At 39.8% G+C, this 20,124-nt stretch overlaps 1 protein-coding gene across 7 annotated transcripts in view; it reads left to right on the plus strand.

Annotated features, from left to right (window-relative positions):
* sema6e (sema domain, transmembrane domain (TM), and cytoplasmic domain, (semaphorin) 6E) overlaps positions 1-20,124 on the plus strand; it is a 147,078-nt gene that overhangs the window by 121,368 nt on the left and 5,586 nt on the right. For 5 of the 7 annotated variants that reach the window (XM_017473054.3, XM_017473044.3, XM_017473081.3 and 2 more), the window contains one exon: positions 5,767-5,919. The exons of 1 other annotated variant lie outside the window; for it this stretch is intronic. In XM_017473054.3, the coding sequence (XP_017328543.1) occupies positions 5,767-5,919 (153 nt within the window). The remainder of the gene's footprint in view (positions 1-5,766; positions 5,920-20,124) is intronic. One more of the 7 variants, XM_017473091.3, reaches the window with a different exon arrangement.

The raw sequence follows: 20,124 nt of genomic DNA on the forward strand, positions 1-20,124 counted from the left end.
TCTCTCAGTAAATGTGACAAAGAAAAGATGCAGACCAGGTGTCCACCTCTATGCTGTAGTGTCAGTTGGGGTGAGTGAGGTGGAGAGATGGAAGTTCCTCCACTGATTCATTTTGTTCATGTCTCATGCAGCCACAGCTTTTTTTTAGAGGTTCATAAAACAATGTTATTTATTTAGCTTACCAGGTGTTTGTTTATTCTCATTTTGTGGCAAAGCTCATGGCACAGAGCATTTATTTTAATGCAGAGAAACAGCCCCTTATTGAGCTGAGGCATTACACACACAGACCTCTGTTCCTCCATTTGTCTCTCTCTCTCTCTCTCTCTCTCTCTCTCTTTTCCCACACACAAACAGTCCCCTATGAAAGTACTGGAACGGCAAGGCCAATTCTTTTTTTTTTCTTTTGCTATAGATAGAAGACATTTGGATTTGAGATCAAAAGATGAATATGAGATAATAAATCAGAATTTCAGCTTTCATTTTCTGATATTTACATCTAGATGTGTTGAACAACTTAGAACATGGAGCTTTTTTTATTTGAACCCATCAGTTTTTCAAGTGATCAAAAATACTGGAACTTGAAACTGACAGGTGTTTCTTGTTACCAGCTGTGTCCTGTTAAATTGATTGTTTAAACAATTAATAGCTCTGAACATCTACTCTTGGTTTGAGCCTTGGGTTTTGCCTGTAAAGACTGCATTTGTTGTTCAAAAGGATAAACCAACATGACGACAAAAGAGCTGTCTATGGAAGAAAAGCCAGCCATTTTGATGCTGGGAAAAGAGGGGAAATTAATCAGAGCCATTGCACAAGTATTGGACATAGCCAGTACAACAATTTGGAATGTCTTGATAAAGAAAGAAAACCCTGGTGTACTAACATCAAACAGGTTGGCCAAGGAAAACATTAGTTGATGACAGCAACATTAAGAGAGCTGTGAAGAAAAACCATAAAAACAACAGACAGTGACATCACCGTCACAGGTCAGGGATGAAGGTATCACCATCTACCATTTGAAGAAGACTTTGAGAGCAGAAATATAGAGGCCGTACTAGAAGATGCAAACCACTCATTAGCAGTAAGAATCAGGAGGCCAGATTGGAAATAGCAAAGAAATACAGAGATGAGCCATAAAAGTTCTGGAACCAAGATTAATGTTTAGAAAGAAAGCATCTGCTTATTATCAAAAACATACGAGCTCATCCGTCAAGCACAGTGGCGGTAGTGTCGTAGCTTGGGCTTGCATGACTGCTTCTGGAACAGGATAACTAAGGTTTATTGATGATGTAACTCATGAATGTAAGAGCTGAATGATTTCATAAGTTTACAGGAACATTTTGTCTGCCAATTTACAGAGAAATGCATCCAATCTAATTGGGAGGAACTTCATCATGCAGCAAGACAATGACCCAAAACACACTGCCAACTCAATCCAAAGAACTTGATCAGGGCAAAAAAGTGGAAGGTTTTAGATTAACCAAGTCAATGAACAGACCTTAACCCAGTTGAGAATGCAGTTCACATCCTGAAGAGGAGACTGATGGGAGAACCCACCCCCCACCCCCCACCCTCCACCTACCCCACCCAAAACATACAAAGAAGCTACAAGCCTGGATAAGCAACACAAAAGAAGAATGCAACAGTTTGGTGATGTCAGTGGGTTAATGAAGCTGTTGCAAGCAAGGGATATGCAACAACAAATTAAGTGTTATTAGGAAAGTAAATATCAGGAAATGAAAAGTGAAATTGTCATTCCATCTTTTGATCTCTAACCCTGGCCTTTCTGTTACAATTATTTTGGAGGGGACTGTACCTCAGTGCTATTTGATAACATGGCCCCATTGAGAAAAGGTAGCCTGTTTTTAACATTGTCAGCAGCACACACAATGAAACTCAATGGTGTTCTCAGTCACCATCACCTTATTCTGCCATTTCCTCCCAGTGGTGTAAAGAGCCAGAGGTTTGAATGAAAGTATACATAACTAAACCTTGTAGCATTGTGGTGGCATGCCAGCCTCGGCTCCCCCAGTGCGCAGCCACCATTTGCCTGGTGCAGATAACATGCTGACAGGCCTGATTGGAACAAGCCTGATGAGCTGGCAATTTTTTGTGTGTGTGTATGTGGAGCAGGTTTTTATACATTTATGGGGACCATATGTCCCAACGATGTTGTGAGGCCATTTGGCTGGTAATTTTTTTTATTATTTTTTTTTAACAAAAACTACAGCCTTCATGTGTGTCTAATGAGGCTAAGGTTAATGTTGAGGGTGTTTAACACACAAGTTAATGGAAATGCCCCACAAAGATAGACTTACACATGTATGTGCATGTGTGTGGCAGCTGGTGAACTGCCTGGTTACATGGAAACAGCATAAAGGGAGTTCATTAACCACCAGTCAATGATGGGAGTCCTTCTACTTTGCCTGGGTTCAAGGACACTCAGGGATTGAGAATAGGAACTTTACCAAAGCATCAATAATTAAAGCAGACTTGGCTAAAGAACATGGAATTATTATTTTTTTGGCCAGAACTGCTGCGGTATTAAAGATGGGGAGGCCCTCAAAGTCTTACTGAGTGTCAGGCTATGTAAAATTCAAACTTGTGCAAATTTAAAATGGAGAGACACTGGAAGGGAGTAAAATAGTTTGTAGGGATGTCACGATACCAAAAATCTAGTAGTCGGTACCGATACCACCAAAAGTACATAATACTCGATACCAAAGTCGATACCACGGTGTGGTATAAAAATAAAATAAAAAAACTCTCCTGGAGGACATACTCCTCTGGCTGATACTGGCAAGGGGGGGTATTTTAGTTATCAAACACTCCTAAATGCACACACACACTCTTACTCTGAATGCATTAGTTTAAATTCACTGATATGGTGGCAGGCCAAAAAGATTCATTAAAAGCATGAACATTTGAATAATTATTAGTGACATTAGGCTACATTTAGCTGACAGGACATGGGCTGAACGGCGATGCATGGTGGCCCATTCGGAGGTAGTTTATAACATCACAATGCGTTCGCGTCGTTAACAAATAACTGGCTATCGCTAACATTACATGAAGCATAACATTAGCTGGTTTCACGGCAACAATGCCAGTTGCCTCAAACAAACATAATATAGGACAGTCTTTCAGGTGCTTCACCAAATTCCAGGTTTTTGTTTGAAATGAACAAACATTTGTTTGTTTGTTTGCTTTGTTTGAAATGAACGATAGCATCAGTTGCACACCGGAAACCGATACTAGCTTTCCTCTCTTTTCCTCTCAACGGCGCTAAACTTGTTAAGATAAGCTAAACTTCTGTAGTTTTTCCCGTGTGCTTGTAGGCATTCTTCTTCTTCTTCACCACTTGTGGACCGATTAAAACACTTGCGCATATTTGCTGGCCCCATCAGGTCCGGAATAATCGCAACCTCGGTACCTTCGGTACAAACAGTACTAATACTACTGCAGAAAAACAAGTACTGTCATGTTTTAAGAATGTTGGTACTGACTTTGTACTGAAATATCGGTTCTCGTGACATCCTTAATGGTTGATCCTAAAAAGATCTACATCCTGTTAGAAGCAAAGAGGGATAAAGATGCAGGATTTCTAGCTAGCCATGTGTTCCAAGATCAGGTTCTGCAGTAGAAAATGCTTCAACTGCAACCTTGATGTACATGTTGAACTTTTATCATAGCCTAGTATAAATTTTAAATGGATCCTACCTTGTGTTTACAAACTACTAAACATTTTACATGGTTTCAACTTAAAACTAACAAAAACCTACTAGCATTACAACATTCTCTACAATCTCTAGACACTTGCTGACATACACTTTAACACAAATAAACTGGAGAGATCAAGCTAGGATAAACTTGAAAGTCAGCTATCTTTATAGTAACCTGCATAACTAGCTCTTTACTGAGAAGGAAAGAGCTAGGTAATAAAATGTAGATCAAATTGAGATTATTGACTACTGGCATTTGCAGACATTACAAAATAATTTGAAATTCTTACTATTCATGTAATATTACCAACATATTCAAATGCAAGTTACATTTGCAGTCATTTTATTATTCATTACACAATAACCTAAAGCAGAAGAAAAAGAATATATCAGTATCTATCAGTATAAAGTACCAAGAAAGCAAATGGATAATTTGATCACCACTTTCTATTTGGATTTAGTTTATTTATACATTTGTGTGTGTGTGTGCATTTTCACTTAGGGGTGTACTCACTTCTGTTGCCAGAGGTTTAGACATTAATGGCTGTGTGTTGAGTTATTTTGAGGGGACAGTAAATTTACACTGTTACACAAGCTGTACACTCACTACTTTACATTGTAGGAGTGTCATTTCTTCAGTGTTGTCACATGAAAAGATATAATCAAATATTTACAATAATGTGAGGGGTGTACTCACTTTTGTGAGATAGAGTGTGTGTGTGTGTGTGTGTGTATATATATATATATATATATATATATATATATATATATATATATATATATATATATATATATATAATATATAAAAATATGACAAATTTGAAATTGAAAAGTAAATTTATAACACTGAAGAAGTCTTTCTTGTTTATATCAGATGCAATATTATATCACTGTTAGTGATACTGTTTGCTGCAGAGTGTTATGTTTTTCAGCATCACTTGCCAAAGTTTTAATCTATGATCACTTTACACACTGCTGGTTAAAGCTTACCTAAATTGGCTGTATTACAAGTGTCCAAATTCTACACAGTGCAAGGTTTAAACTTCCTTATCCAACAGTTAGCCATTTTGGGTGCATGTCTCTTAAAAAAAAAAAAAAAAAAAGAAAAAAAAAAGAGAGAAAATAGGTATAGGAGTTTTAGGTCAGATCTGCACTACAATGAAATGGAGAATAGAACACGCTGTACCAATGCTTTAGGCTATACCCGTGTTTCTTAAACTTAATTAAATTCAAAATGTCCTGCTGAGTGCACGCGCACACCTTTTTCTATTTATATGTTTTCCTTTTTTTTATATTGCATGAATTAAAAGTTTAAATCTGACTTTTTTTCTGAAATTTTTTTTGCAAAGTGATTTTCAGTCCTTGTCATACTGTTATCACATATTCAGGAGATAGTTACTACGGCGCCTTCTTTGTGCTGCTCTCACTCCCACAATCCCCATCCACAGAACATGAATGGGAGGCAGAGCAGGAACGCTTCACACTGCTGCAGTGTGAAATCATTGTAAAAGTCAAACTTAACATTCTATTGATGCAACTGGCTGCTGGAACAACAATGTGATCCAACAGCAATAACACCACAACGTGATCCTGCTACTAGTGCTATAGCGAACTTAAATTAGCTTTACACTCTTACTCCTTAATGGTTCTTTGGGAGGTTAATGGTTGTAGCTTTCGAAAGGGCTTTCAGTTGGTACCTTTTCTGAAAGGGAAACCCTCTGTTATAGGATTCTACATAGAACCTTTCAGGATTCCCCTGGGAGGAACGATTGTCTTTGAACAAGAGAGACAGGAAAACATTTAAAATGTTACAAGCATGAACCACTTGCTGAAGACAGAGCAAGCTCATTCATATGGACTGCTTTCAGCGGTGAAAAATAATATTGATGTTTTTAATTTGATGTTTGAGCTACTTCATTTTTTTTTTTTGCTGCATGTACACAGAATATTGACACAAACATAAACATTTTTTTTCTATGTTAATATGATGCACTTAAAGGACTTGACTGACTGGTTACTCTGTTGCCCCCTTCCAATACAACCACAGGAAAGACCTCACCCACAAGCGCCAGCCCAACCATTCAGGGACCAGCTCTGCCCAAAGGGCCAAGTGTCTCTGAGAAAGGTACCCACCCTGCGGAGGGGGAGCGGGGAGGGCGGGGCTCCCCTGGCTTGGAGCCAATCAATGTGGAGATGGAGGGTAAGGGGGCAGCGAGAGGCTCTAAATCTGCTGTCTGTCTTCTGGTTCTCCAGTTTCTTCTGTTTGAGCTCTTTTGCGCTGTACTGGATCCTGCTGTGTGGCCCTCAGCTTCACATACACACTTACACACACTTACAAAATGATGGGGGCATGCACATGTCTTAAATGATATGTCTTGAAAGAAATTAATTATTAAAGGTAACTGAACAGTGTTAGTAGTGCTCAGAAAAAGGATCCTACCATGTGATGCATTTTAGAAAAAATAAATAAATACATTTGAGTATTTATGAAACACTGTTAATAATTAAGCAACATCAAGAGAGGATACGTTTCAGCTAATTTCCTTATCTTTCAATGCAAGTACATTGTGCTGATATCCACAACAAAATAGACCTTTCTCTAGAAAGTATAAAACAATTTATGCTGTCCGAGAGCTTCCGATCTATATTTATTGCTTAAATTATGCAAAATTATTGACTCACTAGGAAAGATGATAAACCATTAAAATCTCAAAACAGAAATTTCCTCTCTCCTTTTCATAATCCATAATATCCCATAATGTGTTGTGTTTAACTGTTAGGTGCATTTTACCCAATGTTCCTGATGGAGCTGCTCCACTGCGTGAAGAAGAGCTCATAAATCCTGTTCCTGCTGAGCTCTGTGCTGCTCTCACACACGCTCACTGTTGCTGCTATGATCATCCACTCAACCCGTAATGAGAATACCAGCAACAAATAAATATGCCGACGGGCACTGGCTAATAAAAAATAAAAAAAATGTGATGTGTTTCAGCAGCCGTGCTGAGACAGGCAGCACGAATATCAAAATGCCAAGAGAGGAAAACTCTGAGTGAAATGAAAGGATTATAAACATTATATATTATTGCACTAATTTCACTTTTTAAAGATATTCTGCTCAGTTCTGAAGTCTACAAACCTTGCTTTATCCTGTCATTTAGCCTGTCTTCATCAGCTTCCTTAATCTTTCTCACACCTTTAGTTTGATCCTTTGGCTGAAGAACTGAAACTGCAAATAGTTCGGAGACTGAGAGACAGCTTTAATATGGTAGCATATATCAGACAATCATCCCTGGCCAAATAGAAAAGCTCTCTGTCTGGACCCCATTAAAAGTAGCATGACATCCTGCTTGAATCACTTCCATTTTCCTTTTTTTTTTTAACTGCGCATTTCTGATATATGTATATATAAACTCCGTGAACGTAACATAAACACAAGCAAAGTGAAGTAAGGCATAGGTCTATGCAGTATAAATGGAATATAAGGCTATAAATTACAGTCCATTGTAGACCATTTTGATGCATTTAGTATATGACACACATTCTTCATTCTTAGTTTCAGTCTGGGCTAATTGTGTAAAAGAAGTAAATTGGGAGCGCAGGTTAAGGTCTGCTTTACTGTTATACGTTCCAGACACCCACCTGGGCTATAATATAACCCACCTATAACCTATAATGATGCCTCAGGCTTCAGCAGAAAGGAAACTTGCACCAATTACTGCCCAGAGGTGTCTGTGGCTTGTATTCGCTACCACAGCTATTTTAAACACACTCGCAGGTCATTTATGAATTCAAATGAAGTGAACCGGGGTGCGCTGAACACTCCTGTCCTCCGATAATTTGTGCGTGTGCAGGAGGAAGCTAGACTCATAATCGGGAGCAGGACGCTTGCGTCTGGAGCTCATTAGACTGAGAGAGAGCAGAGGACACCAGACATGAACTCGAGCTGAACGGTTAAAAAGCCCCTTGGCCCTGGGGTTATTAATACCTTGTGAGAAAGAATAAAAAGTGAGAAAAATAGAGGCTGTGCAGGTTTTTTTCTTCTTCTTCTTTTTATTACTTTGAGTAAGTGACTTGTTTTGCTGTGCCAGTTATGACTGTATTAACTGTTTGCAGCAAAAGAAAAAAAACATAATAAAGTAATGAAAACACACAAAGATCATAAAAGATGATGGCTGCTGGTTTGTGTGAACTGAGGGTCCATACAGTGTGTAATCCAGGTAACGCGCTTGTTCTTTCCAAACTTGTTGACCTCCTCTCCTCCCCATCCCTGTCCTCCCCACTCTCTCCGAGCTCTGCGGAGTAGCGTGCTGTTAACCCGCCTTGTGTTTCTTCTAAACTAAATGACCTTCTGTTCAGTCCTCAATTCCTCTTCTCCTCGACTCCCTTCTCCCTCATTGTGTGGCAAAGTAAACCCAGAGCTCAGTCAAAGAAATGCAGTGCAGGCATAGAAACAGAATGCCCTTCATTCTACCTCTATGCGAGTGCAACACAGTTCAAATTCTACATGTTTCAGCTTGACAATGCTGGAGCTAGAGGTAAGTTTGTTTTGTTTTGTTTTTCTCTCTGGGCTGTCGTTGGAGAACAGGGTTAAAAGCACTGCTGTAGAATCTCCTGCTCCTGTAGACTGCCCTGCTCCTGCTGTATCCTGCACGCTTTTCCACTTTTGCTCGTTTTGGTTTTTGTTCTGACTGATTGGCACTCTTCCTCCAAGAGGACCAGCCTTGCTTCATTCATTAGCTGTGTAGTGTGGGAAAGCCAGACACATGACCTGCATGTGCCTAACACTTTTCCTCCTTGTTTAAAAGTTTGTGCTGTAATTAAGAAGAGTTGTTTTTGTGGTGTTCCTGCTTCCTCAGTTGTTGAATATATCCTTAATTGAGTTGTTGCATGCATAATGCATCAAACACTGCATGAACCTAAAAACTGTTGTGATACAAAACTCTCACCGGGATTCTCGGTGTTGCGGTTTGCTGACAGAGATGGTATACACTTTATTTAATACATCAGAGCTTTTATGGTTTTTTTTTTTTAGGAACAAACTCAATCACAAAGACCGTATCTTAGTTCCTCGTGTATTTCAATCAGGCCATTCACTTGTGTATGAAATTCCTTGAGGTGCTCTTCTTACAATGAGAATCTCTTGCAGGATTGTAATTTTCTTTTATCCTACCATATAAACAAAGCAGAACTCATTAAAAAAAAAAAAAGATGATGGAGTGGAACAAGGAATAGTGACTCTATTTGAGGAATAATATGTGATTACTTTTTTTTTTATCTTGGGGCAGACTCATAAAAAAGATTTAATGTATATAGGGCGCCTGAACTCTTAGAAACATTCAAAATAATTTTTTACTCAAATTAAGATGTAGTATCTGTGTGTGTGTGTGTGTGTGTGTGTGTGTGTGTGTGTAGTATATTGTGGTAAAGTAATTTTTTTCCATAATTTAATTCAAAAGGTGGAACTTTTTTTCGTTGCACATAAAGTGAAATATTTCAAGCCTTTTTTTTTAACTTGATGATTATGGCTTACAGCTCATGGAAATCAAAAATCCAGTGTCTCAAAATATTAGAATAAATAATTTATAATACAGAAATGTCCACCTGAGAAGAGCTCAAATTGACTAATTAACTCAAAACACCTGTAAAGGTTTCCTGAGACTTGAATCTCTCAGTCTTGTTCAGTACACAACCACAATCATGGGGAAGATGAAAGTAAATTTTGCATTTCATTTGGAAATCAAGGTCCCAGAGTTGCTCGACGTCCACTGTGAAGTTTCCACAGTCAGTGATGATTTGGGGTGTCATGTCATCTGCTGGTGTTGGTCCACTGTGTTTTCTCAAGTCAAGAGTCAATGCAGCGTCTACCAGGAGATTTTAGAGCACTTAATGCTTCCATCTGCTGACGAGCTTTATGGAGATACTGATTTCCTTTTCCAGCAGGACTTGGCACCTGCCCACAGTGCCAAAACTACTAGTAACTGGTTTGCTGACCATGGTATTACTGTGCTTGATTGGCCAGCCAACTCGCCTGACCTGAACCCCATTGAGAATCTATGAGAGACACCAGACCCAACAATACAGATGAGCTGAAGGCCGCTATCAAAGCAACCTGGGCTTCCATAACACCTCAGTAGTGCCACAGGCTGATTGCCTCCATGCCACACAACACTGATGCAGTAATTCATGCAAAAGGATCCCTGACCAAATATTGAGTGCATAAATTAACATACTTTTCAGAAGGTCGACATTTATGTATTACAAGTTCTTTATTGTAATATTTTGGGATTCTGGATTTATTTAGTACACTCCTCACATTTCTGTAAATATTTGATTATATCTTTTCATGTGACAACACTGAAGAAATGACACTTTGCTACAATGTAAAGTAGTGAGTGTACAGCTTGTGTAACAGTGTAAATTTGCTGTCCCCTTAAAATAACTCAACACACAGCCATTAAGGTCTAAACCTCTGGCAACAAAAGTGAGTACACCCCTAAGTGAAAATGTCCAAATTGGGCCCAATTAGCCATTTTCCCTCCATGGTGTCATGTGACTTGTTAGTGTTACAAGGTCTCAGGTGTGAATGGGGAGCAGGTGTGTTAAATTTTGTGGCATCGCTCTCTCACTCCCTCATACTGGTCACTGGAAGTTCAACATGGCACCTCATGGCAAAGAAAACTCTCAGGATCTGAAAAAAAAGAATTACATAAAGATGGCCTAGGCTATAAGAAGATTGCCAAGACCCTGACACTGAGCTGCAGCACGGTGGCCAAGACCATACAGCGGTTTAACAGGACAGGTTCCACTCAGAACAGGCCTCGCATTGGTCGACCAAACAAGTTGAGTGCATGTGCTCAGCGTCATATCCAGAGGTTGTCTTTGGGAAATAGATGTATGAGTGCTGCCAGCATTGCTGCAGAGGTTGAAGGGGTGGGGGGGTCAGCCTGTCAGTGCTCAGACCATACACCGCACACTGCATCAAAATGGTCTGCGTGGCTGTCGTCCCAGAGGGAAGCCTCTTCTAAAGATGATGCACAAGAAAGTCCACAAACAGTTTGCTGAAGACAAGCAGACTAGGGACATGGATTACTGGAACCATGTCCTGTGATCTGTTGAGACCAAAATAAACTTATTTGGTTCAGATGGTGTCAAGCGTGTGTGGCGGCAACCAGGTGAGGAGTACAAAGACAAGTGTGTCTTGCCTACAGTCAAGCATGGTGGTGGGAGTGCCATGGTCTGGGGCTGCATGAGTGCTTCCGGCACTGGGGAGCTACAGTTCATTGAGGGAACCATGAATGCCAACATGTAACTGTGTTCAACTGTGTTCAACATGCCAACTGTGTTCCCACTGCTTTGCTAAAGAACCTGAGGGTGAAGGTGATTGACTGGCCAAGCATGTCTCCAGACCTAAACCCTATTGAGCATCTGTGGGGAATCCTCAAAAGGAAGGTGGAGGAGCACAAAGTCTCTGACATCCACCAGCTCCGTGATGTCGTCATGGAGGAGTGGAAGAGGACTCCAGTGGCAACCCGTGAAGCTCTGGTGAACTCCATGCCCAAGAGGGTTAAGGCAGTGCTGGAAAATAATGGTGGCCACAAATAATATTGACACTCTGGGCCCAATTTGAACATTTTCACTTAAGGGTGTACTCACTTTTGTTGGCAGCGATTTAGACATTAATGACTGTGTGTGGAGTTATTTTGAGTCATTTCTTCAGTGTTGTCACATTAAAAGATATAATCAAATATTTACAAAAATGTGAGGGGTGTACTCACTTTTGTGAGATACTGTGTGGGTGAGTGGGTGTGTGTGTGTGTGTGTGTGTATGTATATGTATATATATATATATATATATATATATATATATATATATATATATATATATATATATATATATATCAAGACAAGACAAGACATCCGGAAAGTATTCACAGCACTTCACTTTTTCCACATTTTGTTATGTTACAGCCTTATTCCAAAATGGATTAAATTCATTATTTTCCTCAAAATTCTACAAACAATACCCCATAATGACGACATGAAAGAAGTTTGTTTGAAATCTTTGTAAATTTATTAAAAATAAAAAACAAAAAAAGTACATGTACATAATTATTCACAGCCTTTGCCGTGACACTCAAAATTGAGCTCAGGTGCATCCTGTTTCCACTGATCATCCTTGAGATGTTTCTACAACTTGATTGAAGTCCACCTGTGGTAAATTCAGTTGATTGGACGTGATTTGGAAAGGGACAAACCTGACTATATAAGGTCCCACAGTTAACAATGCATGTCAGAGCACATACGAAGCCATGAAGTCCAAGGAATTGTCTGTAGACCTCAGAGACAGGATTGTATTGAGGCACAGATCTGGGGAAGGGTACAGAAACATTTCTGCAGCATTGAAGGTCCCAATGAGCACAGTGGCCTCCATCATCCGTAAATGGAAGAATTTTGGAACCACCAGGACTCTTCCTTGAGCTGGCCGCCCGGCCAAACTGAGCGATCGGGGGAGAAGGGCCTTAGTCAGGGAGGTGACCAAAAACCCGATGGTCACTCTGACAAAACTCCAGTGTGTCTCTGTGGAGAGAGGAGAACCTTCCAGAAGAACAACCATCTCTGCAGCACTCCACCAATCAGGCCTGCATGGTAGAGTGGCCAAACGGAAGCTACCGCCCGCCTGGAGTTTGCCAAAAGGCGCCTGAAGGACTCTCAGACCATGAGAAACAAAATTCTCTGGTCTGATGAAACAAAGATTGAACTCTTTGGCCTGATTGGCAAGCATTATGTCTGAAGGAAACCAGGCACCACTCATCACCTGGACAATACCATCCCTATGGTGAAGTATAGTGGTGGCAGCATCATTCTGTGGGGATGTTTTTCAGCGGCAGGAACTGGGAGGCTAGTCAGGATCAAGGGAAAGATGAATGCAGCAATGTACAGAGACATCCTTGATGAAAACCTGCTCCAGAGCGCCCTGAACCTCGGACTGGGGCAAAGGTTCATCTTCCAACAGGACAGCGACCCTAAGCTCACAGCCAAGATAACAAAGAAGTGGCTACAGGACAACTCTGTGAATGTCCTTGAGTGGCCCAGCCAGAGCCTAGACTTGAACCCGATTGAACATCTCTGGAGACATCTGAAAATGGCCGTGCACCGACGCTCCCCATCCAAGCTGTTGGAGCTTGAGAGGTCCTGCAAAGAAGAATGGGAGAAACTGCCCAAAAATTGGTGTGCCAAGCTTGTAACATCATACTCAAAAAGACTAGCAGCTGTAATTGGTGCCAAAGGTGCTTCAACAAAGTATTGAGCAAAGGCTGTGAATACTTATGTACATGTGCTTTTTTGTTTTTTATCTTTAATAAATTTGCAAAGATTTCAAACAACCTTTCATGTCGTCATTATGGGGTATTGTTTGTAGAATTTTGAAGAAAATAATTAATTTAATCCATTTTGGAATAAGGCTGTAACATAACAAACTGTGGAAAAAGAGAAGTGCAGATAAATCTCTAAATCTCAAAATAAAATAAAAAATATGAATGAAAGAGTGTGTATGTGAGAGAGAGAGAGAGAGAGGAATGTGTTACTGAGGGAAAGAAAAGAATAAGGTCTTCTGGTGATATGTTCAGTCTCTTATTATAAAAGTAGTCAACCTTGTGGGTGAGATGAGTTAAGTATTTTTACTCAAAAAGAATAAAGTTAAAAAGAGCAGCTCGGTGAGCTCTTGTGCCGTCAGTGCCAGGCAATGGTCTATATCTGAGTTCAGTTTCACACTTTACAAAACCAGAAAACATTTGCTGGAGTGTGTGTAGAAAGGGACAGGGCTGGAAACATAGTTGCGTAGTTGAGCATGGAAAACGCCGAGCCAGTGCTAAATGATTTGTAAATAATGACATCAGCAGTTTTGTGAACTGTATCCAGCATTTCCTCAGGCCAGACGTCCAGAATATAGCCAGATCCAAATTATAGTTTGCCTTTCCGATGTAAAAAAAAAAATTGCTGCTCACAAGTAACAATAAACAGCATGCTTCATTCACATCCTGCTTTTGGGTCAAATCAGGGTGATTTGACTTGCTGCAGTCTAATCACGCTCGGCTTTGGTTAGAAGCAGCTTGGTTGTTTTGGTCTGTATTTAAGTCTGATTGTTGCTCTCATACCTTCCCAAACTGCACTGCGCCAAATGCACCAGGGATTGGTTCAGTGACAAAACAGGCATGACCTCTGAAATGAATTAGAGAGACCGAGATTGTTAATTGTTCTATTAGGCAACATGTCAGACAAAATTAGGCTAATTTAGCAGTCCTTGCCTGTCCCTACTAAATCAACATGAAAATCCGTTGATTATCACCCTTCACTTATACTGAAGTTCCAAAGAGTGGCATGACATCCTTTCATCCCGATGGTATATGGTTAGAATGGATTTCAAAAGAGTAGATCATTGTCGAGACTCCATAAGCACACACTTCCAAGCCCAAGAGTGTGAAGGATGAGTTGAAGTGGTGCTAACCATTTAAGGGTTCTGTATTATACAGAAATGGACAGTCAGTGCAGTCCAAGTGTGTTGAGTTGTTCTACAACTCTTTTTGTGAACTGCAGTTTAGTGTTGTGGTAGAAGGACATTTTTGGCCTCGTCTAATAAGGGTGGTATCAATTGTGAGAGAAAGTTGAAAAATAAAGGTTACAGTAAATATCTTTCAGTGAAGCCATAGACAAACTTTCAGATTGATGGATGAAGAAACAAATGTTAGCGTTATATAGAAGACCTTTGTATTGGAGAATGATCATTCTAGCAGTCTCCAAATTAGTTGGAAACTTTATGGAAATGAAAATGTCTCTCTCTCTCTCATTGGCAGTGTTCTAAAGAGCCCTTTGTGGCACCTATATTTTTAAAAGCGTGGACAGCGGGTGGGAATTGGTTGTAACTAACATTGTAGAGAAAGTTGTCTGAAAATGAAGACGAATGGGAGGAAGTATTGTGTACGTGTTTTAATAATGAGATTTGTGCTATTTTGCACACCTCATGCGCTCTTACACACAATTAATGCCAGTTGGCTCTTATTTATTTCTATTTTTAAGACTTTTGCCATTAAAGCTGTGTTCCCAACTGTCACACCCAGAATTAGCTGTTAGAGAGATCTCACTTCTCGCTTTCCACATTGACTTCTCTCTCGCTGTTATCAGGCTTACGTAACCGAATTTTTATCTATTCTTGTGCTTCTTATTTCCTGCTGCTAGAACAGATTCTGCTGTACCAGGGAAAAAGAGGGAGGGAGGGAGTGAGACTAACACTTGGCTGACGGTCTGTCCATCACTGTCTTCCAATTCTGTGTTTCTCCTGCATTCCTCCACTTCCCTTTGCCCTCGCACCACCATTTTTAGTCTCTTTACACTCTCATACATTTCAGTCAAAGCTGCCTTATGTCCATCTCTCTCATCCCTCACTAACTCCTCCCACTCTTTCTCATTCCGCTCTCAGATGATCTATAATGCAGCTGTCCCAGTTCTTCACACGTTTCTGTTATCTTTAGCTTTGTTTAACACATTGCATGACCATATTATGCAAGTGCCAAGAACTGCCTCGTGGATAAACAAGGTAGCAGTGATGATGATGATGATGATGATGATGATAATAAGGACAAACAAACCAGCCTAAAGCAACCCATGTATGTAAATAAATAAATAAATAAATAAATAAAGGTATGTGAGCTCTGCCAGAATTATATATATATATATATATATATATATATATATATATATATATATATATATACAGTATCTCACAAAAGTGAGTACACCCCTAACATTTTTGTAAATATTTGATTATATCTTTTCATGTGACAACACTGAAGAAATGGCAGCCATTAATGTCTAAACCTCTGGCAACAAAAGTGAGTACACCCCTAAGTGAAAATGTCCAAATTGGGCCCAATTAGCCATTTTCCCTCCACGGTGTCATGTGACTTGTTAGTGTTACAAGGTCTAAGGTGTGAATGGGGAGCAGGTGTAAAAAAGAATTGTTGGTCTACATAAAGATGGCCTAGGCTATAAGAAGATTGCCAAGACCCTGATACTGAGCTGCAGCACAGTGGCCAAGACCATACAGCGGTTTAACAGGACAGGTTCCACTCAGAACAGGCCTCGCAATGGTCAGCCAAAAAAGTTGAGTGCATGTGCTCAGCGTCATATCCAGAGGTTGTCTTTGGGAAATAGATGTATGAGTGCTGCCAGCATTGCTGCAAAGGTTGAAGGGGTGGTGGGGGGTCAGCCTGTCAGTGCTCAGACCATACACCGCACACTGCATCAAATTGGTCTGCGTGGCTGTTGTTCCAGAAGGAAGCCTCTTCTAAAGATGGTGCACAAGAAAGTCCACAAACAGTTTGCTGAAGACAAGCAGACTAGGGACATGGATTACTGGAACCATGTCCTGTGGTCTGATGAGACCAAGATAAGCTTTTTTGGTTCAGATGGTGCCAAGCGTGTGTGGCGGCAACCAGGTGAGGAGTACAAAGACAAGTGTGTTTTGGAGTACAGTCAAGCATGGTGGTAGGAGTGCCATGGTCTGGGGCTGCATGAGTGCTTCCGGCACTGGGGAGCTACAGTTCATTGAGGGAACCATGAATGCCAACATGTACTGTGACATACTGAAGCAGAGCATGATCACCTCCTTTAGGAGACTGGGCCACAGGGCAGTATTCCAGCATGATAACGACCCCAAACACACCTCCAAGACGACCACTGCCTTGATAAAGAAGCTGAGGGTGAAGGTGATGGACTAAACCGTATTGAGCATCTGTGGGGCATCCTCAAATGGAAGGTGGAGGAGCACAAGGTCTCTAACATCCACCAGCTCCGTGATGTCGTCATGGAGGAGTGGAAGAGGACTCCAGTGGCAACCCGTGAAGCTCTGGTGAACTCCATGCCCAAGAGGGTTAAGGCAGTGCTGGAAAATAATGGTGGCCACAAATAATATTGACACTCTGGGCCCAATTTGAACATTTTCACTTAGGGGTGTACTCACTTCAGTTGCCAGCGGTTTAGACATTAATGGCTGTGTGTTGAGTTATTTTGAGGGGACAGTAAATTTACACTGTTACACAAGCTGTACACTCACTACTTTACATTGTAGCAAAGTGTCATTTCTTCAGTGTTGTCACATGAAAAGATATAATCAAATATTTACAAAAATGTGAGGGGTGTACTCACTTTTGAGATACTGTGTGTGTATGTAAATATATATACTTATAAATAAATATATTAGTGTATATGTATGTGTGTATGTCTGTGTGTGTGTATATATATGGGTGTGGGTGTGTGTGTGTGTGTGTGTGTATATATATATATATATATATATATATATATATATATATATATATATATATATATATATATATACTTTATATATATATATATATGTGTATATGAAAATACACACATATATATGAGTGAAATGTGTATATATAATTGTATGTTAGCCTTTGTTTAACAAGGTAAAAGTCTTGCTGAGATGAAAAATCTATTTTTTAAGAGTTGCCTGCCCACAATACCGTCAGCATAGCATTATAAAAAGCAACATTTAATGGAGCCAGCTTCCATACCCTTTAAAATTGATTTAAATTCTCCCAGAGTAACCAGTTCAGCTAAATGTAGGTAATTTTGTACAATTTTCCATGCTGAAGGGGCAGCATCCACCCCCCAGTTCTATCCTGTCAGTGGGAACAGCGAATTGAAACCTGTTTTGAGAGTGTACCACATATTGATTGAGTATTTGAAAGATGCAAGTAAAGGTAGGAGGAAACAAGTCTATTTGTAAATAAAAAGAAGCCAGTGAGTGTGTCTACACACATACAGTGAATATAAAAAGTTTGTACAGTCCTGCTAAAATTACAGGTTTTTGTGCTATAAAGATCAATCATAACAAAACTCTTAACTGGGGTGTGTAGACTACTGTATAATGGTGGCCATTGGACTCTAGAGTTCACAGTGGTGTGTAGAGTATTTGCAGCCAGTAATAAAACATAAAGCACAGTGATGTAGTACACTACTACACTCAAATGTAGACATTTACAGGATTTATTCCTATAATAGAAACTGAATTTCACCTTCAATTTTTCACAGTGAGTTATAAATGAGAATTGGTGATCAATATGAAGTTAAAAGGGCAGGGATGTTAGCTGGTAAGTGTTATGTGATAAGACATTTGTGAACAACAGACGGTAAGTTTGGTCTTATCTGGATTTAATACCAAGTTCAGTTTACACAGATAGGACTGGATAATGTCAAACTCAGATTGCAGAGACTCGGGGGCTTGAACAGCTGATAAAGTAGCTTCACCTTGTTGTACAATGTCAATAAGTTGTGCACCTGGGTTAATGCGAATTATCATAAAACAATCAGTTTGTCAGTTGTTGGACAGAATCTGAGGTTGTCTTTTGTGTATCATGTCCAAGTAAATTACAACATGGACACTTCCCTGTGCCAAATCCAAATCTCTGGTTGAATTGTTGAGTGAGCATGATGGAACACTGAGACACTTTGACTGGCCTGCAGAATGTCCTCATTCTCATAGAACACTTGTGGGATTATTTGGAAGAACGGGTAAAACATCAATAGGCTCCACAAACTCTAGCTGACCTGCACACCCAGACAGTGGAAAAATAGGCTAACTAAACTAACATTGACAAGACACTGGTGCTGTTCTAACCTGAGACAATTGGTGCTGTTATTAAGGCAGAAAAGATGTCTTATTTTTCTCCAGTGAGCTTACACGTTTTTAGATTGTGAGCAAAATCTTCCATCATGCTTTAGCATAAGCTACCTTAAACTGCTAGGCCTTCAGAGACTGTTTATAGTGTCTGTACCAGTGAGAGGGTGAGTGGAACAGCATTTATTTTTTATAGGCATCTGCTCAGCCCTGGCTGAGAGTTAAACATGTTTTGACAATTTACATGTGGAGCAGATAAGATTTGTCCCTTCTTTGTGCCCCCTAGTGCGATACACATACTGTACACATGCATCAGGAATGAGTCATTTCATCACAGAGCATGTGGTAGCCCTCAGAGTACTCCAGGCTGTGAGTGTATATAGTTTAGGGCCCTGCAGAGGATTGGTGAGTCAGAACCAGAGATGGAAGACCTCCATTATTCATAAATTCCTGTTCTTCAGAGTATGGGGTACCACTGTCTAACCAGTGTTCAACTAGCATAGGTTAGATAACTCAAGAAAACACAGACCTGTGTTCTCTTTCTTCTCTCAGCAGGCATAACACTCGTTGCTAGAAAGTCCTACCATTTGCTTTATTTTATTTATTTATTTATTTCAAAACATTGAGCTGTTGAAAGGTAAAACAGGCCAAAAGAAAAACATGCTTTATGGGAGCAAGTCTTTCCAACTATTTCCTGACCTAGATAATTCTTCTGCCAAGCAGTGTATGTGAGAGAGAAAAGGTAGGGGAAGTATTCTTTTGCCACAAGGCAAACCGGAATATTGCAGAGTTTATTTTGCCATAACTCTTCCCGGTTTGCATCTACAAACAGCTGAAGAAAAACATTTAGGAGAAAAGCTTTCTTCATTTGATAGCTAGTGAAATGCCATACTCTACTCTCTTAATGTGTTTGTATTGATGCCTGGAGGAAGATAATCTTCTTTTCTTTTCTTTTTTTTCTTGTACCCCAAACTTATTATGCATTCATAATTGTGCTTTTGCTTGCAGCTGCATGAAAGTACAATAGCAGTTTCCTCCCTCCTTCTTCTCCTTTTACTCTTTCTCTCCCACATTTTCTCCCTCCCTTACCCACCCATACTGCCACTATACTGCCTCTGTTGTATTTACCTGCTGCTGCATAGTGATATAAAGCAGGTGAACAGCTCCCGCCGGCTCAACACAGGTTTAAAAATCTGCATCCCTTTCAGCCGTGTTTAATGTTGTAACGCTCTGTACCACCTTCAGCCTCACCCACACTATTATAAAAATGTTTTCCTGACAAAAAGGAAATTTATTCTTTATTAGCATGGAGGTTTAGGGCCTTTTTCTGCAGAAAACACGCTAAAGATTTTGTTTATGGAGTTTATGACCTTGAATAAAGAAGACCTACATCTGTGGAAAGAATGGAATTGCAAATAGAAAGAGGTTGGCTAATTAGCTCAGATTTCCTGTATTGGAAATCTCACCTTTTGTCTGTAGTCTGTGAATCTCATTAAAATAATGAGTTATTGCATAGTAATATATTTTACATTTAAATTCTATTTAAATAATGAAGACCATCTCTCAGCAGTGTGATGCAGTAAATACATTGTTTTGTTGTTTTTTTTAATATACTGTTTGTAGGTTCAGGTAGGCAAGATGGTGAGTTTGTTTTTTTGGCATGAAAAGCATAACACGTGCTTAATTTCTAAGCTCTGCAAGAGTGGC

This window comes from Ictalurus punctatus, chromosome 1, assembly GCF_001660625.3.
Source record: "Ictalurus punctatus breed USDA103 chromosome 1, Coco_2.0, whole genome shotgun sequence".
NCBI lineage: Eukaryota > Metazoa > Chordata > Actinopteri > Siluriformes > Ictaluridae > Ictalurus > Ictalurus punctatus.